Raw genomic sequence first — 22,903 nt, 5'->3', positions numbered from 1 at the left:
CAAAGACTCCAGGAACTCATGTAAACCAAGTATTCTCTGTAACTTAGTAATTTGTTTCACACTCACATGAATTACTATTTTTCAAATGTTCATAGATGCACTGAAATTCAACCTTACTGAATCTATAGAAATTCCGTTTTTCACATCAACAGATACTAAAAGTAAAACAAAACCACTAGCATGGAGGTCTTCAAAAACTTATTCACTTGCACTTATTGCCTGGAAATTCTCCTGCTACCATATCAGTATGTAGGAAGTGCTAAGCACAGTACTTGACATTCAGTTAATAAGTTCCATTACATGTTCCTATTTCTCTATGACTTTTTATTATATTCTAAACCACCCCTTTGCTAAGCTCCTGTAAAACCTGTGCTTTATGTCTTCTTACACTGTTCAGACCACAGAACATAGTTTAAGCTATAAAGGTAAATTAACAATCAAATACCAAAGTCAATCATGCTTGTACCCAGGGTGGCTTTGTAGAAGCTATTTTTGTTAAACATTGAGGTTTTCTCCAAATGGAAGATTGAGACTACTAAAAGTTTGAGTCCTCGGTAAGTGTGGCATTATCAATCTGTGATTGATCTTGGGGAAATCAATGTATGCTGAGTTTTCTACAACTGTTTCATAATAATCCTCCCCAAAATTCAAGTCAACAAATAACGTAATTACCATTATAAAATACAGTGGGGCCTTGACTTACGAGTTTAATTCGTTCCGTGACGGAGCTCAAATTACTCGTATGTCAAATCAAAAAGTGAACGAGTGAGACAGGTGATGCTGGGCTGATGTTGTGGCGTTCACTGTGACGTTCGCTGCGCCAACTAGCGGTGGGGTATCTGAAGCTGGCTCGTAACCCGAATTTTAGCTCGCAACTCAAAGCAAAAAATCGGCCAAGAGAAGGCTCGTATCTCGAAAAACTCGTTAGTTGGGACACTTGTAAGTCAAGGCCCCACTGTACACTACAAAAAGCAGAGTTATTTATAATAAACTATTAGTTGTTCAAAGGCAATTTAGTTTACCTCAAAGAATTATTCTCTGCTTTTTGTCTGCCAAGTTCACTTTTTGTATCTATTGCCTTTCTTGCTAGTGATTTCATTTCTTTTCCCACAGTGGTTATTGTTTTCTTCGTCAAAGTCATAGTTGACATTTGTTCCATAAGTTCATCATCAAGCTATACAAGGAGAATGACAAGGTTACTGCCATCACTAAAAGTCTTAATGATCTTCCTAAAGAGACATCCTCTCTTTGTAAAAACTGGCATATGACAAGATTCATACAATGATTAGACTTGAATACTGTGAAGGCTATATGGACAAAGTATTGTGGAGTAGGACCAAGAATAGTATATCCATCTACATTTTCAATCTGGTTCAATTTGACTTTAGCATACATATCTATTTGCAGAAATGACTTATTTGTTGCTCAACATTAATTATAGATATAAAATGGAATTATGAAAAAAATCGTTTTTCCCCATCTGTTATTATTATTATTATTATTATCATTATTTTTAGTCATTATGTTAAATAGATTCTCCCCCATTGGCCAAGATGGCAGCAGGGAGAGGTTCTTACACTGAACCACCAAAAGCTAGAAATAATAATGGAAAGGATCCCAGGCACCAAAAGCTAGAAATATGAATGGATAGAACCCAAGTACAACACAAGCTAGAAAATGAATGCATGGGCCCCAAACACACCAAAAGTTACCAAGATAATTAGATAGGAAAAAAAAAAAGCCATCCCCTTCCTATCCCTGCCAGAACCCCGGGCTTGAGCAGGAAGAGAGATTGGTCTTTCGGATGGGAGTCTGCCATTCTCCCAGGTCGTGTGGCTCCTGAATAAAAGCCCTTTCCTTTTGCATGAGCACCTGTCTCACAAATTTGGCTTTTATTGAGCCAGGCAGCCAAACCTCCATTTATTTGTTCAGTTACAATTATAACAGCATAATACAGATACATTTATAAACATATTTAATTAAATTTGGTAACAGAAAATCAAATTCTCTTAATTGTTTATATAGTCATACTATCTCAAATGTATATTCACAGTATCTCAAATCTTTGATTACTAAAACAAGGTGATGCTTCGCATTTAAATTCATTACATATATTTTTCTCTTTAATTTTTATTTCATCATTTTTTCTATCCTAGCTACTCTTTAGGTAGAATAATCCAGATTCCCCGCATCTGGTATTGTTATCTTTAATGAAACAGGGAGATGAAAAAATTGCTAAAATCTCTGAGAATGCAGCCCTAATTATTTTTTTAAAAAGAACTCACTCTGCAATCTAACATAAAAAAGATTTTGCTCACATTTTTAAAAGAAAATAAACAACAAAGAATTGACAATTTACACCAGATATACCACCTTCAATATTTTAGGATTACAAACCTTAGTTAGAACAATAAAATAACTTCTCTGAACATAGAAAAAAAAGGAAAGGGGGAAAGCCACTGACAGTTTATGGGAAAAGTGCAAAAGTGATTTTTCTTTACATTAGGAACTGTACACTCCAGATCGTCTATCCTTTGTTCCAAGTGAGCTTTCTCATGAAATGCTGTCTCTTGGGCAATCTGGTTAAAAAACATAAACAAAACACAGTGCTTTCAATGTCACTGCACTGAATTTCACACATGTTCCTATAGATAAAACTCTTTCAAACCTTTAGCCTTTCCCTCAGACTATCTCGTTCTGTGGTCATTCTTCGTAAATCAGTGAAGGCTATATCTCTTTCAGTCTCCACTCGGCGGCGGATGGCATGTGCTGTTGTTGATTTTGGAGGCTTACAGCTTTTCATCATTTCTCGTCGAAGTCGAGCAATTTCTTCCTGTGCCTATTATTTAAATAGGTAGACTCCTAGTTAACAAGCTTTAGAACAAACATAAATATAGCTATCTTATATCCAGTCAGTTAAAATCCAAACCTATTATCAATATGCATGGAGTAGGATAATGGCATCATTTTGACTTTATACAAATAAATACCAGAGATGCCCCCAAAATGCAAATGGATGTATACAAATAGAAGTTTGCTTCACACACACAAAAAAATGTTTTAATTAATTTGGAGGCAGTCAATGCAAGAGAAAATTATTTACTAAGAAATACATATGGTATACTCTATTCACTTTGTGATATAAACATGAATTCAGTACAATTCAGGTAGAATACTGATTTAAAAAATATTACCATAGTGTTCTAGTTTTTCTCTACATAAGTGTACATACCGTAGTCATTCCTAGCTACCTTTACCTTGACAGAAAGGCCCACCAATCCTTACTGACAACCCAACATATTCTCTACATACTGTTCAACCATCCTCAGTTTCAAATCTATTCTACATTTGCAGATGATTATATTTCCTACCTTGTGGCTTAAGTCCTTATTTTCCTTCCTCCCAATTGTAATTACTATCTATTCAGCTAGTCTCCAAGTCTCAGAGGAAGATAAATTACTTCCCAATTTCCATAAGCCTTCACCCGATTTCTGGACTTCATCTCCTGAAGTGTCTTCTAAGATATCCCTGACTCAACTATGATTATTTCCACTCACTTCAAATAGCACTCTCTCCCCTGGCTCTTTCTCCCCTGCCTTCAACCATGCAAAGAGCTCTCATATCTTGGAAAACTGTCACTTACTCCTCTTGTGTCCATTTACCATCCTATGACTATCTTTTTCTCTCACTTAAGTGTCTCTACCATGGCTTGTTCCTTACTACACACTTCCTCATCCCACTCTAACTTGGCTCCCACACCCATCACTTCGCAGGTCCTTAACTAAGGACCTCATCAAATCTAATGGTTCTTTCTCAGTTCCTGTTCTTGATATTTTGGCAACATTTGACATTGTCTTCAACACAATCCTTGAAATTACTTCCTCCCTTGGTCTTATACCATAGTTCTGCCTTAGTTTCCTGTCTTCTTTCATAGTTTCCTCTATCATTGAATAAAACTTCCCTAGCTCTCATTCAGAGACTTCACCCACTCTGAAGGCTCAAAACTTACCTCTAAGCAGGTGACTTATAAATTTACCTATTCAGCTCTTGCTTTTCTCCCCACTCCAGTCCCACATTTCTTACTACCTGATGGCAATTAATACCTGAATGTCCTCCATCTTTCTGAAACCAAACACATCTTTTCCATCAATGACTTTCCTCATTCTTTTTCTATTATCATAATTCTTCAGTCACTCAAAACAGAACTTCAAACATTTCTATTCATCCCCCCTTTTGCTTAAATCAAATCTTGTCAAGTCTTCCTTGTTAGCATTCTAGCTTAGTTCCTAATGCCTCCCATGGACAACTGTAACAGCCTTCTAAAAAGTCCATGTTTTCTCCCTCACCCAGCTCTTTTAAAGGAGAGATTGTAATAAAGAAGATAACATATAAAGATGTATGAGATAATACAAAATTGTTGAAATTGTAAAACTGTGGCTTTGGTCATATTTCTTCTGCTTTAAAAATATAAACTGCCTATTGCTTATAAAGCAAAGTATAAACCCTTTGTAAGGCCCAATGAACAGCCTTCTCTATATAGTCCAGAAGCTGGTAAACTACACTGGCACATAGGCCAAATCCAACCCCATTCATCCATCCCTCAGTACTCAAACTCTACTGAGTCTAGGAAAGATTTCCTTAATCACCATAAATAAAAATATCCACTTATTTTCTTTTTACAATATCTCCTAGACCAGTGGTCGGCAAACTCATTAGTCAACAGAGCCAAGTATCAACAGTACAACGATTGAAATTTCTTTTGAGAGCCAAATTTTTTAAACTTAAAACTATATAGGTAGGTACATTGTTACTAATTTAATTAGGGTACTCCTAAGGCTTAGGAAGAGCCACACTCAAGGGGCCAAAGAGCCGCACGTGGCTTGCAAGCTGCAGTTTGCCAACCACGGTCCTAGACTATTTACACTAAAATAACAAAAAATAAATACAAGGCAATATACTTTATCTCCTAACTAGATTGCCAACATAGAAAACAATGTCTGTGAATGTTTTAAACTGTGCTCCATGGTACTCCATGGCTTAAGGAGGCAGTGGGATGGATCACAGCAGCTTTTCATTAACTATTCTACACTTCAAATCTCAACATAAAATTGTCTGAAGAAAAGGAATATGGCAACGATTTGAAAATCACTTATACTATATGCAAGAAAAGGATTTACAAGGCAGAGGTTTCAGTAAAATAATCTCACACCTTACACTAATGCACACAGGCTTCTCATTAAGGGACTTTCCTGCCCCCCAGCAGTGGTCTTATAATCCTGCACACATACATTGGCTCAGGTTTCATGGCACAGAAAGACACCCAGGAGTTCTAATCAAAGCAAAGTAATCACCTACACACTTAGAAGTGGTAGAAGTGCTTTTTAAACTGCTCAAACTACAAATAAGAAAGCTAATTATAGAAGAGAATATCCATTAAATAGCTAATATAATGTTTAACATTTTAAATATAATAAAATCTTATTAAAATGCTGAGAAGAAAAAGAAATGAACAAGACTAAGATTAGAAAGTAAACAGTACTGTGATTTAACCAAAAGGATTCCATGCTATGACATAGTATACACTGGGCATTTATTTTATATATTAAGATACTAGAGGCCCGGTGCATGATATTTGTGCACTGGAGGGGGATGGTCCCTCAGCCTAGCCTGTGTCCTAAGCCAGCAGGCGGACATCCCCCAAGGGGTCCTTAGGGCTCCCGCCACCGCCCAGCTTCTGGCTGAGCGGTGCTCTCCATGTGGGAGCGCACTGACCACCAGGGAGCAGCTCCTGCATTGAGCATCTGCCCCCTGGTGGTCAGTGTGTGTCACAGTGACTGGTCATTCGGCCTTAGGTCAATTTGCATATTAGGGTTTTATTATATTAGAATAATCCATTTCCACGTGGGCCAATTCATCTTCAACAAGCTTAACTAAATGGCAAAGAGCAGACCCAAATAGGAGTCAGAAAATTTGGACCCTGAATCCTGCTGTTCTTGGGCAAATAAGTTAACCTTATTAGTAGCCCTACCTCCTCATATATAATATGAAGCAAATAGGCCATACAATCATGGTATCCAAAGTCACTTTGGTTATTTAAATACAGATTATTAACCTTGACTTCAAATTAAAGTAAAATCCACTGAGGCAAACTCTAAAACTTAAAAAAAAAAACACAGTATCTGCATCTTATCACTTTATTCCCTTTGAGTAGCAAGCTCATAACCTGCACAAACTTGCTGTAATTCTTAATAAAATTTGATATTTTAAATGAAATGATGTTGGTAATGTATGGAGTTTAATATCTGCTGAGTGAAGAAATGAATTTTAAGCTAAAAATAGAGAAACTACAAACTGGTTTTACTCTCTGAAATTAAACAAATTATATGGCAGTTTTTAAAGTGACTGATAGTCTATCAAAATGATATGTTAGCATTTTTTAATCCCCAATCTTTTATGGGCATGGGGATATTATATATATGTGTGTGTGCACATATACTGTATTGGAAATATATTACATTTCATTAAAAATATCTTAAAAACAAAGGTATTTCCAAATGACAAATTAATTTGATTGGCAGACTTAAGCACACCCAAAGACTTATATGTCTCTACAATTAACTGTTATTACTTACATATATTGTTTCCTTATAAACAACTTTACCTGTTCATAAAGAAGGAAGGTCTTGTCTCTCTCAGATGTAAGAGTCTTGATATTATCCTGAATTTCTGCCAAATGACGCTCATATTTTTCCAGCATGCATTTAAGTTCTTCACGGTCTCTTTTCTTCAAAAGCTCTACATCACAGTTTGTGCCCTACAATTATTATATAAGAAATTTGAAATTCTTCTTTGACCTGTAGTATGAATAGAAAAGTACTACTGATGGCAGTACACAGTCTCCACTTAAGCAAACATCCTATATAATAAAACCCTAATATGCAAATCAACCTAAGGGTGGAACGACCAGTCGCTATGACTTGCACTGACCACCAGGGGGCAGATGCTCAATGCAGAACCTGCCCCCTGGTGGTCAGTGCGCTCCCACAGGGGGAGCGCCACTCAACCAGAAGCCCGGCTGATGGCTGGCGAGAGCAGCGGCGGTGGGAGCCTCTCCTGCCTCACACAGCACTAAGAACCCCTTGGTGGACATCCCCCGAGAGGTCCCGGACTGCAAGAGGGCACAGGCCGGACTGAGGGATCACCCCCCCGCCCTTCACAAATGTCAAGCACCGGGCCTCTAATGACTATATAAGGTAAGGAAATGATGAAAGAAAGTTTAAAATTCATCTCTTTTAAATTTGTATTGATTGATTGATTGGTATTAGAGAGAGAGAAAAGAGGGAGTGGTAGAGGGATGGAAGGAGAGAGAGAGGGAAAGAGAGAGAAAGAGAGAGAGAGGCAGGCAGGGAGGGAGAGATCAATCTGTTGTTCCATTTAATGCATTCATTGGTTGCTTCTTATATGTGCCCTGACAGGAGATCTAACCCACAACCCTAGTGTATAGGGATGACACTCAAACCAACTGAGCTAGCTGGCCCAGGCCAAATTACCCCTCTTTTAAACAATTTCCCCCAAAATTGCTCCACATTTGTCTGATTACCTCCCAACCATGACAAATGCTAGGAATAGAGAACCAATTTCAATGATCCACTGTCCATCAAAGAGACCTCTCTTTGATATAGCAAGTCATGCTAATCAACCTGAATTACTTCCAGATAAGCCAAAGAATAGAAGTCAGTCTTTGAGCAACAAACTCCAAAATATTTATTTATAACTTTCCAAAACCTACCCGAGAAGATGGAGACGGGCGGCTTGGACCTTCAGATGTACTTTTGATCATCTTTCTCAAATTTTGAGCTTCACTCCTGTAGTAATTTCTGTCTGCTTCTAAAGTCTTGACAAAGGAATCAAGTCTGGAAGGAGATTTATTTTGTGCTTTTTCAATCTCTAAAATTATCTTGCCAGGAAGGAAAAAATTAGGCCATTATTTCAAGCTAAACTTCAGCATCATTTACTACATGAAGTCGAACACAAAAAGAATCCTTAAAAACAATAAATGTGGTGAGTTTTGAAAATAATTTTTAAAAATCATAATTTTTAAAAAGCAGTTAGATATCTTTCTTCTCCAGCATTTCTGAATGTTCTATATATTTTTTTATTGTGACATAACATTTGACATTATTTTTTAATTTAAATTCTTTATTGTTTATAGTGTTACATAAGTCTCCTTTTTCCCCCACTGACCTCTCCCTGGCTGCTCCCACCCCCCAGCACATGTCCTCATCCCCCTACTGTCTGTGTCCATTGGTTATGCTCATATGCATGCATACAAGTCCTTTGGTTGATCTCTTACCTCCCCTCCCGAAATGTTCTATATTGTTATTAAACTAAACATACCCCTAAATTTACTCAATAATTTTGAAGAAAAAATGGTAAAGAAATTTCAGAGAGGCCAGAAATGTCCACAAATATGGTTACAAAACCTAAAAGTAAAATTAATTTACTTAGAATAACTTGTATAGCAACTAAGTTTTTTTTCACTAAGTATTCAAGGGATGGGTAAATTAATGCTGGAAACATTTCTTTCACAACATTTATTTTACCAAAGCTATATTGGGAGGAAATGACAAATATATTTACAGAGGTGTTTTAAATATTTTAAATAATAACATTAAAATGTCTAAACAGAGCAGTTTTCATTTCACATTGTTAAAGAAAACATATTACTTAGAATTAAACTAAAATTTTGACTTACAGAAATTTATTACTAAGAATAAAAGTTAATGTGTAGCCTAACCGGTTTGGCTCAGTGGATAGAGCGTCGGCCTGCGGACTGAAAGGTCCCGGGTTCGATTCCGGTCAAGGGCATGTACCTTGGTTGCAGGCACATCACCAGTGGGGAGTGTGCAGGAGGCAGCTGGTCGATGTTTCTCTCTCATCGATGTTTCTAACTCTCTATCCCTCTCCCTTCCTCTCTGTAAAAAATCAATAAAATATATTTTTTAAAAAAGTTAATGTGTAGACAAACTCGTGTTATATTTTGAGAGTTAAATTACTCAGTTATCATTCTAAATCAATTAACAGCTAAGGGCATTAAAAAAAAACAACCAAAAGTTCTTCCACCTCTAGGAGTAATGATGACACGAAGCAAGAACAGCATTGCTCTTACAGATGGGAGTACCCTTGTGCACCTGGCAGAAAGGGCTGACTGTAGAACACAAACATTTTTTATTGCTCACAAAATTCATGAGAGTCAAAACATATGTACAATTTTTTGTAGTTTTACTATACTAACAAAATAAAAATTATTCCTTAACATCTATTTAAGAAAAATGTACTTACAAATCTAAATCTTCCTATTGTATCTTCCAATACTATCATATTATTTTGTTGGCAAGTGAACTCAATCTGAAAATCGAGCCAAAAAGAAAATACTTGGATTTTAAATATTTGAGCTGATTTAACTGGAAAGAGAGCATCAAAACAGTAAGCCACTTAAAAATAAAAACATGCAGACAGTGAATATTTTACAAAAGAAAAGATACACTACCTCTTTATGTTTACCTAAGGGAGAGAGGGGGGTGGTAGTAGTAGTTGTGTGTGTGTGCATGCACTTTGGAGGGGGGAGCACTTTATTTCATCTTTGATTTCAAATTATAGTCATGTTGGATAGAGCAGTCTTGATTGCAGGTACTTGCTTTTCATTACTTTGAATACTTAATGATAATCCCTCCAGGCCTGAAATGTTTCTGTTGAGAAATCAGCTAAGAGCTTTATGGGAACTCCCTTATAGATGAATGACTATTTCTCTCTTGCTGCCTTTAAGATTTCCTCTTTGTCTTTAACCTTAGCCATTTTAATTGTGATGGTTTTGGTGTGGGTCTGTTTGGGTTCATCTTGATTGGGACTCTCTGTGCTTCCTGAACTTGTGTGATATTTTCCTGAATCAGGCTAGGGAAGTTTTCTGTCATTTCTTCAAACAGGTTCTCTTTCACTTGCTTACTTTTTTCTCCTTTTAGTACCCCTATGATGTGGATGTTATGTTTCATACTGTCCCAAAGTTCCCTTCAACTATCCTCCTGCTTTTTTTTTTTTAAAGAAGGTAATTGAGGACTTGTATGCATGCATATAAGCATAAGTGATGGATGTGGACAACAGGGCGTGGGGGTGAGGGCAGAATTGGGGGGATCAGGGGACATTGGGGGGATAAGGACACATTTGTAATATCTTATTCAATAAAGGGGAAAAAAAGAAGGTAATTAACCTTTAGAGAGAGATAAAGGGAGAGGGAGAAAACATCGACGTGAGATGTTTTGGTCCACCTAGCAGGGATCAAGCCCACAACCCAGGACTGTTCCCTGATGGGGAATCGAATCGGCAACCTTTCAGTGCATGGGATGACACCTAATCAACTGAACCATACCGGCCAGGGCTCAGTGGTGCAGTCTCCTTGAACTCCTGAGTTGGCTGCTCTTGGGAATGTCTTCTGTGTAGGTTATTTGGGCCCTCTTGTTGTAATTGGGTCTTGGTTGCTGTTGGCCTGTTCATGGGTGGGATCAACTGTCAGGCTGGCTATGAGTCTCAACCCAACCATGGCATGTAAACTGCTGTGCAGGTGCAGTCTTGACGTGTCTTGTTAGGCTCAGCGACACAATCATTAACCCTTCAAGCTGGTTGTCTATAGAGGTAAACCTGATCACCATGTAGGAGACACTGTGCAGGCGCTGCCCTCCCCTCCCCCCTCAGGTGAGGTTGTTCCCCGAGGGTCTGGAGCCTGAGATCCCTCTTTGTGTGTGCCATTTGTGTGTCTAGTTGGGTCAGCTCTGGTGTGGTCTGAAGCCCATCACTAGTTGTGTTGATTCTGGGTCCTCTTGGGTGGGTTTCAGATAAAGGTCACTGGCCTTGGGCTACCTGTCTATAGCTATCACTCTGTTTTCTGTTTGTGTCTGTGTCTACTAGACCTGGGATGGAGGTAGGGGGCGGGGGGCGGGTCAACCTGTGTAATGGGTTGGCTTCTTCAAGCTTATAGGTCAGGGCATATCTGTGGTCAGACAGAGGTTCCCTGAGGCCCCCTCCACCTGTCAGCTATTCTGCCTCTCCCCTGAGGTTGCTTGGTCTTCCTGCAGAGCCTTATGAAAAAGGTCTGTAGGATTAACCCAGGTGAGCCTAACTCAGGCTAGTACGCCCCCTGCTTGGGGATTACACAGCCAGGCACTCAGTGAAGGGAAATCAGTCCCTGCTTCAAAGCCAAACCCCTGTCTCAGCCACAGTCTCCAACTCTAGTTCCATCTGTCTCCCTGACAGAAGCCTCCCCAGTGACAGTCCAAAAATCCCAGCTCTGCACAGCAACAATGACCCTGAGCCACTAAACCAAGCAGAAAATCAACTCTGCATGCAACTCTGATTTCTATGAGGCTGTTCTCAGTGAAGCAGGGCCCAAATTCCCAGTTCTGCTTGGGCTCCAAACCCTACAGTGCAGGCTAAAAATCCCAGACCTGCACTGCTCCTGTCCCCAGCAGGACAGGGCAAGAATGGTGGCTCCACAGGTGGGGGGAGGTACTCTGACCTTGTACTCAAGGTGGGAGAGACTGTTCCATTTTTCCCCAATCCACACAGTTTAGTCACTGACTAGGGCTCTGCCCAATGCCTTTCCAGAAAATAGAGGGTCTCTAAAAGTTACTTCTGGTGCAGGCCATAGACTTCTTTGCTGGACCCAAACATGGTTGTGTAGCAGTTGGAGTCTAGAACCAACTTCTCTGGCTGGGGCTGCTAACAACAGGAGCACTTCTTCACTTAAAAGGTGAGGTCCAAGTCTCCCAGGCAGACAGAATCCCTCTGATTCCCTCTGCCCAATGCTTCACGGGCTCTTCTTCCTGTCTCTCACTCTGAGTCGGGGAGCCCTGTGTGGGGTTGAGACCCCACACTCCCAGGCAGAGGGAGCTTTCCAGCTGCAATATCCCTCTGGCCTCAGCTGCCACACCTGCTCGAGAGGGGCTTTCCCTTTCCATGTCTGTGCTCCTCTTACCAGTCTCTTTGTGGCTTCTTCAGTGCTCCTGAGATATATTTCAGATCAGCTACACTTCAAGTTTTTCAAGTTGATTGCTCTGCACTGTGCTGGGAGCGGGTGCACGCAGTCTCCAGCTAAGCTGCAGCCATCTTGTATTCCTCAAGCTGCTTTTCAGCGTCCTTCAAATACTTTAGTAGCATCCATGACAAGATAAATAAAATTCACAAGTTAAAAGCATACCATTCTTACCTACTCTCTCAAGTAGTTCTAAGAACCTCCTCAAGGCAGCATTGTTAAAAAAGACTGTGTCCTTACATGAAAGTAGTAAACTTCACATATTTAAATATACCATTATTCAGACTTTCCACTAATTTAAACTTACTTACCCTTTCTAAATAAGTGAGGTTACTGCATATAAACACCATCCTCAAGTTCATTAACTGGGCTCTTATATTACTGTAACAAATAATACCTTCAGTAACACTCATGTTCTCAGCCTAATCATTTAATTGTTTTTATCATATGCTACCAGTAGTACATTAAAAGGATGTTTAAGAAATAACATGTAATGACAATTAGCTTTGGGGGAAACTGCCTTATTACAGACACATTTACTAATTTGGTACCTAATGAAATCAAGTCAAATAAGCACGTTAAAAATTCAATAGGTTGCTTTTCAGCTTTCAAATCCACTCTATGTCTTCCTTATAAACCATCAGCAATGAGAAACGAAACTGTCTCCACTTTATAATAGTGTTGAAATCCTCAGTTTCTAAATTTCACGGCAGAGTACTAATAGAAACTCAATCAAGAATTGAAATGTTATCAAAATGTCACAGAGCTACAGTAATTAAAATAAGGTAGTAGTGGCACATGAATCAATGAAACCAAACAGTACAGAATTTTTAGCCACACACATGTGTGAATTCAGTAGCTGCTAAAACGGCACTTCAAGTCAGTGACTAAGGAAAGGGCTAGTTAGCCCTAATTCATAGAACAAGAAGAAATCCCAGAGGATTAACACTTTTTAAAAATTATTAAAAAGTATTAAAAGAAAACCAGAAAATAGTCTTGTAGTTCTTGAAATGAGAAAGCCTTCCTAAACAAGAATCAAAATGAGGCGAAGTACAGAGGATTTTTAGGGCAGTGAAACTACTCTGTTTGATAGTATAATGGTGGATAAATAAATGTTATTTTACATTTGTCCAAAACCACAGAATGGACAACACCAAGAGTGAACCTTAATGTAAACTGTGGACGCTGGGTAATAATGACATGTCAACGCAGGCTCATCAATGTAACAACTGTACCGCTCTGGTGCGGGATGTTGATGATGGGAGAGGCTATGCATGTATGGGAGCAGGGAGTATATGGGAAATCTCTGTACCTTCTGCTTTGTTTTGCTATGAATTTAAAACTGCTCTAAAAAATAAAGTTTATTCAAATTTTAAAAACACGGAGAGAACCTCAAAGGAATAAAACAAAAGATTGGCAACATGACTACCTAGAAATATACAACTTTGACTTAAAAATCTTTTTCTAAAGTCTAAAATATATTTTGGGTGTGAACACAAAAAGAAAAAAAGAATAGGAATATATGTATCATATTGGTAGCCATCTGTGTGGAGAGAAGGATTAGGGAGGAAGAGAAATATGCTGTATACAGATTATTCTTATTGCTTGAAGTTTTTATCATTACTACATCTTACTTAGGAAATTATCTTAGCAAAAATTTTTAAAATAAAATGTAAGACACAATATAATTTAATCCCAGAACAGACATTTAAATATAATATCAAATCTAAAAAACTTTCAAATGATATGAGAATGTCACTTTTTCCATTGCATTTAATAATTACATGATGTTTAAAGTAGAATTAAAATCATCAGTAGTCAGATGTTAACTAGAATGATTGTGGTCATTTCAAATATATATATATATATATACATACATATACATATATATATATCCATCTCCTATCTAATCTAATAAAAGACAAAAAGGGTAATTGACCATACCTTTGCTACGCTTCCCACTGGCTAATCAGGGTGATATGCAAATCTCTGTTGGCGGTTAATTTGCATATGTAGGCTCCAAGCGGTGGAGCGAAGCCAAACAGCCCCTAAGCCGGCTGAGCAGCAAGGCCTCAGGGCCCCGGGATCAGCAGAGCGGGGAGGCCTCATGGCCCCAGGATCAGCGGAGCCGCGAGGCCTGACGGCTGGGGTGGGGAGGGGGCTCTGGCAGGAGCCCAGCCAGAGTGAAGGCCTGGGTCCCGGTTGCCAAAGGAAAACTGGTGCCAGCAGCCAAGGGAAGGGAAGGCCTATTGCACGAATATCTTCATGCAACAGGCCTCTAATAAATAAATAAATAAATAAATAAATAAATAAATGTAATCATTATATATACATATATAAATATACATATAAATATATATGTAATCATTATATATATACATAAATATATATATGTAATCATTATGTTGTACACCTAAAAGTAATATAATGTTATATGTCAATTATACATCAATTTTTTAAACCTATCAGTGGTAAATCTAATACCTTTGCTTCTTCAGCTTCCTTGTTGAGGGTATCCACCACAAAACTTTTCTCTTTTTCTAGTTGCTCTGCTAGTTGGTCAATTTTAATCAATTCTTTACAAAGATGCTCATTGTGGCTCGTTAAATTGTCTATTTGACTGCTTACCACCTCCTCACTATCCAAGAGTTTGCTAACATATCTTCCAAACCATGATTTGTCTGTCGGAGATCTTCAATCTGTTATCATTAGAAAGAAAATAATCATATTAAAATATTTCCTTAGCTTCCCTTCTGAGAACAACCAGGTGACTGGAACCAGAAAGGTAGGTTTGCTTCCCTGGCAAGGAGACTGAACTATCTATCTTTTTTTGCTTTATAAATTTTGTGCCATGTGAATATGTCTGAAGAAATAAAAAAGAACTTAATTACTTTTGATTTTTAACCAAGCTATTAGAAAAACTGTCAAATATTTATATCTTTAAGAAAAGAAACCATGGTCTTAAGATTATTTCATTTTAATAATTAGTATCATCAATTAGGCCTTCCTTATAACTAAATTTCTGTTGTTACCTAAATATGTTAACTGTTTACAAAAGTCCTTTTGAACGCATCAATAACTTACTTGACTAAGCTAAATACCAAATCAATCAAAAATTTGTGACTAATGCGGAAGATCACAAATTTCCTTTCCAGCCCACTATCAAACAAACCATCAAGGAATGAAGAAAAGACCTTTCTATCGCAAAGACATCCAAATGCCTTTAAGGGGAAAAATGTATGTATTAGACCCACTGAACAATGATTATATGTCAGGAACTATGCTAAATTCCAAAGATACAAAGCCAGGTTAGGTATCTGCCTTCAGAGAATTTATTGTTTACTTGGGAAAACACCAATAAAATACGTTAAGTGCCATAAAAGAAATACCTATGAGATAAAGTAATGGCACAGAGATCCTTCTCTATAGTATTTGCCTCTCACTGTGTATTTAACAAACATTTCTTGAGCACCTACTATATTCAATGCACTGGAAGTTCAGGCTCCTCACTAGGCCTCTGCTGATACCACAACAGCTAGGAAGAACAGGGATGCCTCGTTACTGCTCTGACGAGTCCTCCACAGCCACTGTGGGTGGGTGAGCTTGTTACTATTGGGTCATGGTAAAAGCCCTAACTCTGCATTATGTCTCCTCTGACTCCACTCCAGCCAGGAGGAAAGGGGCCACCTCGTACTACCAGTTGGGGGTTGATGTGCAGGCTCCCCATGTCGTTTCCACTGGCAGTGGAGAGTTAGGAACTGCCCTTACTGCCTTGTGGGCACAAAAGTTTTAGTTCTCAACTCAGCCTTCTTCTTTGATACCACCTTGTCGGGATGGAGAAGTTGGCAGGGCTTGGGGAGGACTACGAGGTGCAGCTGGAGCTCCTTACTGCAGCCTGGCAAGGGTAGAAGTCTAGGCTCCTTACTTAGCCCTTGCTGGCAGGAATCGTTTTTTCCATTGTGTTGCTTAGGGCAGGCAGTTATTGTCTAAAAGTAGTCAGCCTTGCTAGGCTGTCCCTTTCCAAGTCCTTTGGCTAAAGAAAAAGACAGCTTTTCTGATAACCTTTGTCTGCACCTATTGTTTTGAGTGCCAGTTTCTCCAGCACTCTGTCTGTAATATGTGGAGCAAATAGAAAAATCCAGGAACTCATGCATGTGTCATTCACTGTGTGTTGAGGTCCCTAACCTGACTTCCTTCTTCTCACCTCTCACTGTCCTATGGTTGTTTTATACATAATGTTCAGGGTTTTTTAGCTATACTTAGTAGGGAAAATAGGGAAAAGTAAGTCTACTCTTTCTTCCTAGAAGAGGCCGTTTCCTTAAATGGCATGTATTAAGAGCTACACCACAGATCAGGCACCAGGAGAGTAGAAACAATACCGAACTTGCAGTTCAGAGAACTGGGTTCGAATCCTAGCTAACTGGGGAGTTCAGAGGAATCCTAGCTCTATCACTCATTAGTCCAGTATCATAATTCTTTACCTCTTGGAACTTCAGCTTCCATGTTGGTAAAAATAGAAGTAGCATTGCTGTTTCACAAGGCCGGGATGAAGTAAGGTTACGTACTTGAAAGCACCTGATATAACACTGGGCACATAGTTTGCACTCACTGACTCTGAATCTATGTGTGTCAAAATGGTTAAGATAAAAATGAAATTATTTTAGACCCATAAAAAAAACATAAAACCAGCACTGAATTAATATTTATTCTCCATCTCCTTAATTTAAAATACACCCGAGTCCAAATTAATTCTGAGAAATACATACATAAATTAAATGTAACCTGTAATTTCAGTGTAGAGATGAATTTATCTTGATTTCTGACTTCTTGTTCAAGTGAAGAGTATTCTGGTGTTTTACAGTTTCAGAAACTGGAGTCCCTAGACCGAAGTCATGTTCTTTGTTGGTAACCCAGTGGAAAGAATGGGCATAATACTGAGGCATTCAGTCAAGGAAGGCCTGGGGCGGGGGACAGGGGCAGTCTAGAAGAGGGGGGAAAAGGGGACATGAATTACTTTCAACAATAGAGATTAAAATAAATAAAATATATTTTAATGTAACAATAATAATGATAATAAAAAACAGCTTTGTGATTTCTCACAAGTTTTGAAAATTAACAACATTTTTAGATACATTTTCAATTGTTTTTAACCTTGTCACACCAGCAGAGAAGATTTCAGCAAGCTTTACTTTCTTAAAATTTTGTTATAAAACTTTTTTTGTGTTTTTCAAATATAAAACTATAATATTAAACATGCCTTTAAAAAAATACATACCCCATCCCATCCTCTTGTTAATCACTCTACTAAGGAAACACTGGGTCAGCAGCAAATTAAGTAGTCTACCGCTAGGCCTGTGTTTTCCAATATGGTCACCGTTCGTCACCTATTTATTGTTGCTTTGGGATATGAACAAAAATGTTTTCTACCCATATCACAAAGGGCTGACTTGCCTAATATATAAATAATTCCTATAAATAAAAAAGGAAAAGAAATACCCTAGTAGAAAAATTGGCAAAATATGTATATTTCATATATATGGATTTTAAATAGATTTAAAAATATTCAATCTCACCATTTAGAAGAATACAAATTAAAACAACACTGAATACTATTTTTTAATCATCACATTGGCAAAGATAAAATAGTTGGATATACTTAGCATTCTTATATATCACTGGTGGCAGTGTAAATTGACACAATATTTATGGAGAAGTGGGGTTCATTCCAGGGGCACAAGAGTGGTTCAACATATGCAGATCAATCAGTGTAATATACCACATTAACAAAAGGAAGGATATAAAACATATGATCTTATCAATAGATGCAGAAAAAGCATTTGATAAGATACAATATTCATTTAGCCAGACACACATGGAGTAAAGATAGTTGCTTCAGTAAATGGTGCTGGCGCCCAGCTTATGTAGCTCAATGGCTGAACATTGACCTATGAACCAGGAGGTCGCAGTTTGATTCCAGGTTGGGGCATATGTCTGGGTTGCAGTGTGGGGCATGCAGGAGGCAGCCAATGGTTGATCCTCTCTCATCACTGATGTTTTCTCTCTCTCCCTCTCCCCTTTTCTGTGAAATCAATAAAAATATTTTTTAAAAATTAAAAATAAGTAAGTAAATGGTGCTGGGAAAACTGGAAGGCCATATGCAAACAAATGAAACTGGATTACAGTTTGTCCCCGTATACAAAAATTAACTCAAAATGCATCAAAGGCCTAAATATGAGACCCAAATAATAAGTTACAGAGAAGAAAATATAGATACCAAACCCACAGACCTTGGTCATAGAGAAAATTTTATGAACTTGACCCCAAAAGCAAGGGAAGTAAAGGCAAAAATAAATGAAGGGGACTATATTAAACTAAAAATCTTCTGCGCAGCCAAAGAAACCGACAACAAAACAAAGAGGCAGCCCACCAGATGGAGATGATATTTGCAAATAGTAGCTCTGACAAAGGTTTCATTTCCAAAATATGAAAAGAACTAATAAAACTCAATACCAAACAAACAACCCAATCAAAAAATGGGCAGAGGAGCTAAAAATATACACCTCTCCCAAGAGGACATATGAACAGCCAATCCAATATAATAAAAGCCTAATATGCTATGTGTCTGACCGTTCATTCGACTGTTCGGCCAGTCACTATAACGTGCACTGACCACCAGGGGACAGATGCTCCGACTGGTAGGTTAGCTTGCTGCTGGGGTCCAGCCAATTGAGACTGGGCGAGATGGGCCGGACACACCCTGGAGCCCTCCTGTGGTCCCTCCCCGGACGGCCAAACTCCCATAGTCCCTCCCCAGCCCCAATCGTGCACCGGTGGGGTCCCTTGGCCTGGCCTGTGCCCTCTTGCAATCCAGAACCCCTCAAGGGATGTTGGAGAGCTCATTTTGGCCTGATCCCCGCAGGCCAGGCCAAAGAACCTCACTGGTGCACGAATCTGTGCACCGGGCCTCTAGTAGATATAAAAAAGAATGTTCAACCTCAGTGACAATTAGGGAAATGCAAATCAAAACTACAATGGATACCACCTCACACCTGTTAGATTAGCCACTATCAATAAGACAAGCACTAACAAGTGTTGGTGAGGTTGTGGAAAAAAGTGAACCCTCATTCACTGCTGGTGGGAATGTAGACCGGTACAACCACTACCGAAAGCATTCAGGCCATTCCTCAAAAAATTGAGAATAGAGCTACCATACGACCCAGCAATTCCTCTCCTGGGTATATACCTGAAAATCTCAAAATCATGTATGTGCAAAGATATATGCACCCTTAAGTTCAATGCAGTATTATTCACTGTAGCCAAGACATGGAAACCAAAGTGTCCTGTGATAGAGGAGTGGAGAAAGATGTGGTACATATACACAATGGAATGCTACTCAGCCATAAGAAAGGATGAAATAGCACCAGTTGCAACAACATAAATGGACCTTGAGAATATTATGCTAAACGAATAAGTTAGAAAAAGCTGACTTCACTCATATGTGGGATATAAAATTGACACTTGTGAACATGAACAGCAGTGTGGTGGTTGCTGGAGGGAAGGCGGTGGAGGGAGAAGGAGGTCCCAGTATACGCCGACAGGAGAAGATCTGACTTTGGGTGGTGGGTACTAAGCATTCTTGTGCTCCATGATGCCTGGCTTGGCAAGAGCCCCTCCCGGTGATTTTCCTGTTATTCTCATTATAGGTTTCATGATCAACAGCCTTCGGTTTCCTGTAAACTGCCTCACCCACTTTCCAGTGGACCATCTACACCTGACCCCCACCTGCACCTGGTCTGACCTTTACAAGAGACATAAATATCCTGCTCCCCCTACCCTGCCCCACTGATTCCATTTTGGTCTCAGCTCTTCTGCTACCAGATGTTAACAATAAATGTATAATTCTTTACCCCTTTCGGCCTCGTGCATTCTTCCTTTGGCCACTCTAACAGTGGGCACATGGTGCAATATACAGATCTTGTAACAGAAACCCACGCCTGAAACCTATATGTTCATGTTGACCAATGGCTCCCTAATAATTTTTTTTAAATGTCGAATAAAGGAACACAATGCAAAGAACTACTTACTAAAATTCCACTTATATAATGTTCAAAAGCAAGCCAAACTAGAATGTGTATGTTCACATACAAAGAGGGAAGAACTATAAGGAAAATCAAGGAAGTGCCTGTCAGAGTGCCTACATCTGGGGAGAAGGGCATGTGATGAGAAAAGGGAATAAGTAACACCTGCTCTAACTGCTTCTGTATCTGGAGTACTTTAAAAGCAAATTACCTAAAACTGTACTAAGCAACTAAAAAGAAGACAGAGAGTCCAGAAAATCTCCACAACTGATTATAAGCTGGACTAAAGCGGTGATTTTTTTTTCATAAGATACAATAAGATATACCTGGGAAGCTGCCATTAAATAATGTCAGCAAAGTTTATTAAATATTTCATTAATGTACCCTTTGAATTATCTCCCACTAATTAAGACCGATTTCGTTCAATCATTCATTAAAATGCAAACAAAAATCAGTTTTGTCCTGGAGGCAGATTTGAATGGCGTGACACTTTTATATTATTATATATTATAACTGACCTATTTTCTTCTACTTAAAAACCGCATGTTATTTTATTTATTTCCTTACAGGAATTTCACACACACACACACACACAGTGTAGTTGAAATGCCAGTAGAGGACATTTAAAACACCGAATACTCTGAGATATAACGGCATGCATGGAACAAGGAAAACTCCTGGACGCCGTCATCTTTGCAAACTTTTCCTGAAGCTGCGATCCTTGACTATTTAAAGAAGAAGAAAAGGTGTTCCTATACGTATTTAGGTATCAGGTCCTTGATCGCCTCCATTAGTCCATCTGTCTCAACTATTTTTTCAACAAAAGCCAGCTTACCCTGCCTTTCCTGTGTACAATTTCTACTGAAATTATATGAGATTTTCATGCAAATGCCTTTGTAATCTCGGCTCTAACTCCCAAGGTCTTATAGGAGTCAGGGTAAGCCAGGTTCAACTCACAGATCTGACTTGCAAATTCCTCAGCTCCACTTCCGAGCGTTTCTAAACCGAAGTCCCCCGTCTCTTACCCTCCACCCCAACATCCAAGCCGAGAGCTTCTGCTAGAAGCGTAGCGGTCACCATAGCAACTGGGCTCAAGCCTAAACCCCTCCGCAAGGGCAACAGGAGCAGTCTGCTCCCTGAGGGCTTCCCCGGACCCCAACTCCGCCTGCAACCGCCCCACCGCCGCTGCCGCAGTGACTACCTGCCTCGGGGTCACCCTCAGCTCCCGACCCCCGCCACACACACACTCCCTCTGGCAGCTGCCCTCTCCGGGGCCTTCCGCCCAGAAGCTGCTGGACGCCGACCGACCGGGCGCATCACCCGGCTGCTACCTGGAGCCCCAAACGCACCCTCGCGGTCCTCAGCCAGCCGCCCTCCTCGGAGCTCCACCCCGCGACGGCCAGGCCCCGCCTCCGCCTGGGACCCAGATCCCACCCACCTCCATCCCTCGCCCCTCTCCCGCCCTGCCCACCCGAAATCGACCCGGCCCCGCCCCGGGGTAGGCGGAGGAGGACCGGCCGGGGCGAGAAGGGGGCGCGGTGGGAGGGGGGGGGGGGCGGTTAGCCCCGGGCGGCAGGGCCCCGCCTTCCCGCTCTACCTGAGCGGGCTGGTCCTCCACCTCTCCCCTCGTTCGCTCCGCCTCCCAGCCGCGCGCCCGCAGGCCCTGTGCGCACGCGTACCTGCCTCCACCCGCCCTCTCGTGGGAACTGCGAGACCTGCGCGCGCACCCACGCACCTAGCCACGCGCGGACCCACTTCCCAGTCCTCACGGGTGCCTAGGCAACGCCTTTCCCGGTCCAGCCAGGCCGCGCAGGCTCACGCCCCCGAGGAGCCTCGAAGTCTCCCTCCACCACCACCCCCCACCCCGCCCCGAGCGTCCCGTCTCCTAGTAACTAGCCGCCACCCCGTTTCCCACCACTTAGTTCTTAACTCCTAGAGTGCCTGGGAGCGATCTCGCTCCTCCTGTCTTTCGCCAAAAGTGCCGGGAGCGCGATCGCGCTCCTCCTGCAGTGTCACTATTAGATGCTAGTAGTTCACTCTTTATTGACAGATGGCACCTAAGTGCAGGTTACTCATGATGCCGAATGTTTGCAGTTCTAAAATGGAATATGTAACTTCATTTACTTGCGATTCGTAACTTTTTTCCTAAACTGCTGTAAGATCAGCAAAAATGCCTTGGCAATTTTAGCATAGTTCCTAGGATATTGGTTGGCACTCAAAGTTAATACTGTACTTGCTGCGGCCACCGCGCTGGAAGGGACGCGCATGCGCAGGCCTGTGCGTCCTTCCGCCACCTTCCCAAAGCTCTGATCACCTGCTTCTTTGATGCTACGGCTCAGAGCCGCTTTTCCCGGAGATCAAGCACCGTTCCGGACCCACGTTCAGTGAACTGGTTACTCCCCAGAGCTGCTCTTGGGCGCTGGGAGGTTAGCGCGCTCCTGCTGCAGTCGGTGGTTTCGGGGAAGCCTCCCAGGTCGGGTCCTGCAGCGACACCAGGGAAAGGGCCGGCTGTTGGGTGAGCACCGGTGGCCTGCAGCCTGGGGAGCCCTGCAGACCGCGGCCCTGCTCAGCCTGGCACTGTCCAGGCAGGGTTGAATCGGGAGCCCAGCTTGAAAAAAAAAGTCTTTATGTTCCTTGATGTTTAATATGCCCCACCTTTCTCAAATAACCCGCAGGTTTCTGAACTTTAATGGTGGCTTTATCTCCCTGTCTTTTCCACAGATGGAATAGATAACTAGGTTTT

The 22,903-nt window shown here is 40.5% G+C and overlaps 2 protein-coding genes across 2 annotated transcripts in view; one reads left to right on the top strand and one right to left on the bottom strand.

Moving 5' to 3' along the window:
* The window catches only part of LOC138995880 (testis-specific gene 10 protein-like), a 53,685-nt gene extending 42,692 nt beyond the window's left edge, over positions 1-10,993 (bottom strand). The window contains exons 1-6 of the mRNA XM_070396655.1: positions 10,424-10,993; positions 7,790-7,913; positions 6,662-6,814; positions 2,669-2,839; positions 2,502-2,579; positions 1,023-1,174 (exon numbers count right to left, since the gene is read on the bottom strand). Of these exons, the coding sequence (XP_070252756.1) occupies positions 1,023-1,174; positions 2,502-2,579; positions 2,669-2,839; positions 6,662-6,814; positions 7,790-7,913; positions 10,424-10,548 (803 nt within the window). The 5' untranslated portion in view covers positions 10,549-10,993. The remainder of the gene's footprint in view (positions 1-1,022; positions 1,175-2,501; positions 2,580-2,668; positions 2,840-6,661; positions 6,815-7,789; positions 7,914-10,423) is intronic.
* LOC138995884 (membrane cofactor protein-like) overlaps positions 1-19,880 on the top strand; it is a 72,980-nt gene extending 53,100 nt beyond the window's left edge. The window contains exon 11 of the mRNA XM_070396674.1: positions 19,786-19,880. Within this exon, the coding sequence (XP_070252775.1) occupies positions 19,786-19,794 (9 nt within the window). The 3' untranslated portion in view covers positions 19,795-19,880. The remainder of the gene's footprint in view (positions 1-19,785) is intronic.
* Positions 19,881-22,903: the final 3,023 nt, after the last annotated feature.

Source organism: Myotis yumanensis, unplaced genomic scaffold (genome assembly GCF_028538775.1).
Source record: "Myotis yumanensis isolate MYYU_CA2020_CCGP unplaced genomic scaffold, mMyoYum1.0.hap1 SCAF_17, whole genome shotgun sequence".
Taxonomy (NCBI): Eukaryota; Metazoa; Chordata; class Mammalia; order Chiroptera; family Vespertilionidae; genus Myotis; species Myotis yumanensis.
This window is presented reverse-complemented; position numbering and strand designations above follow the sequence as displayed.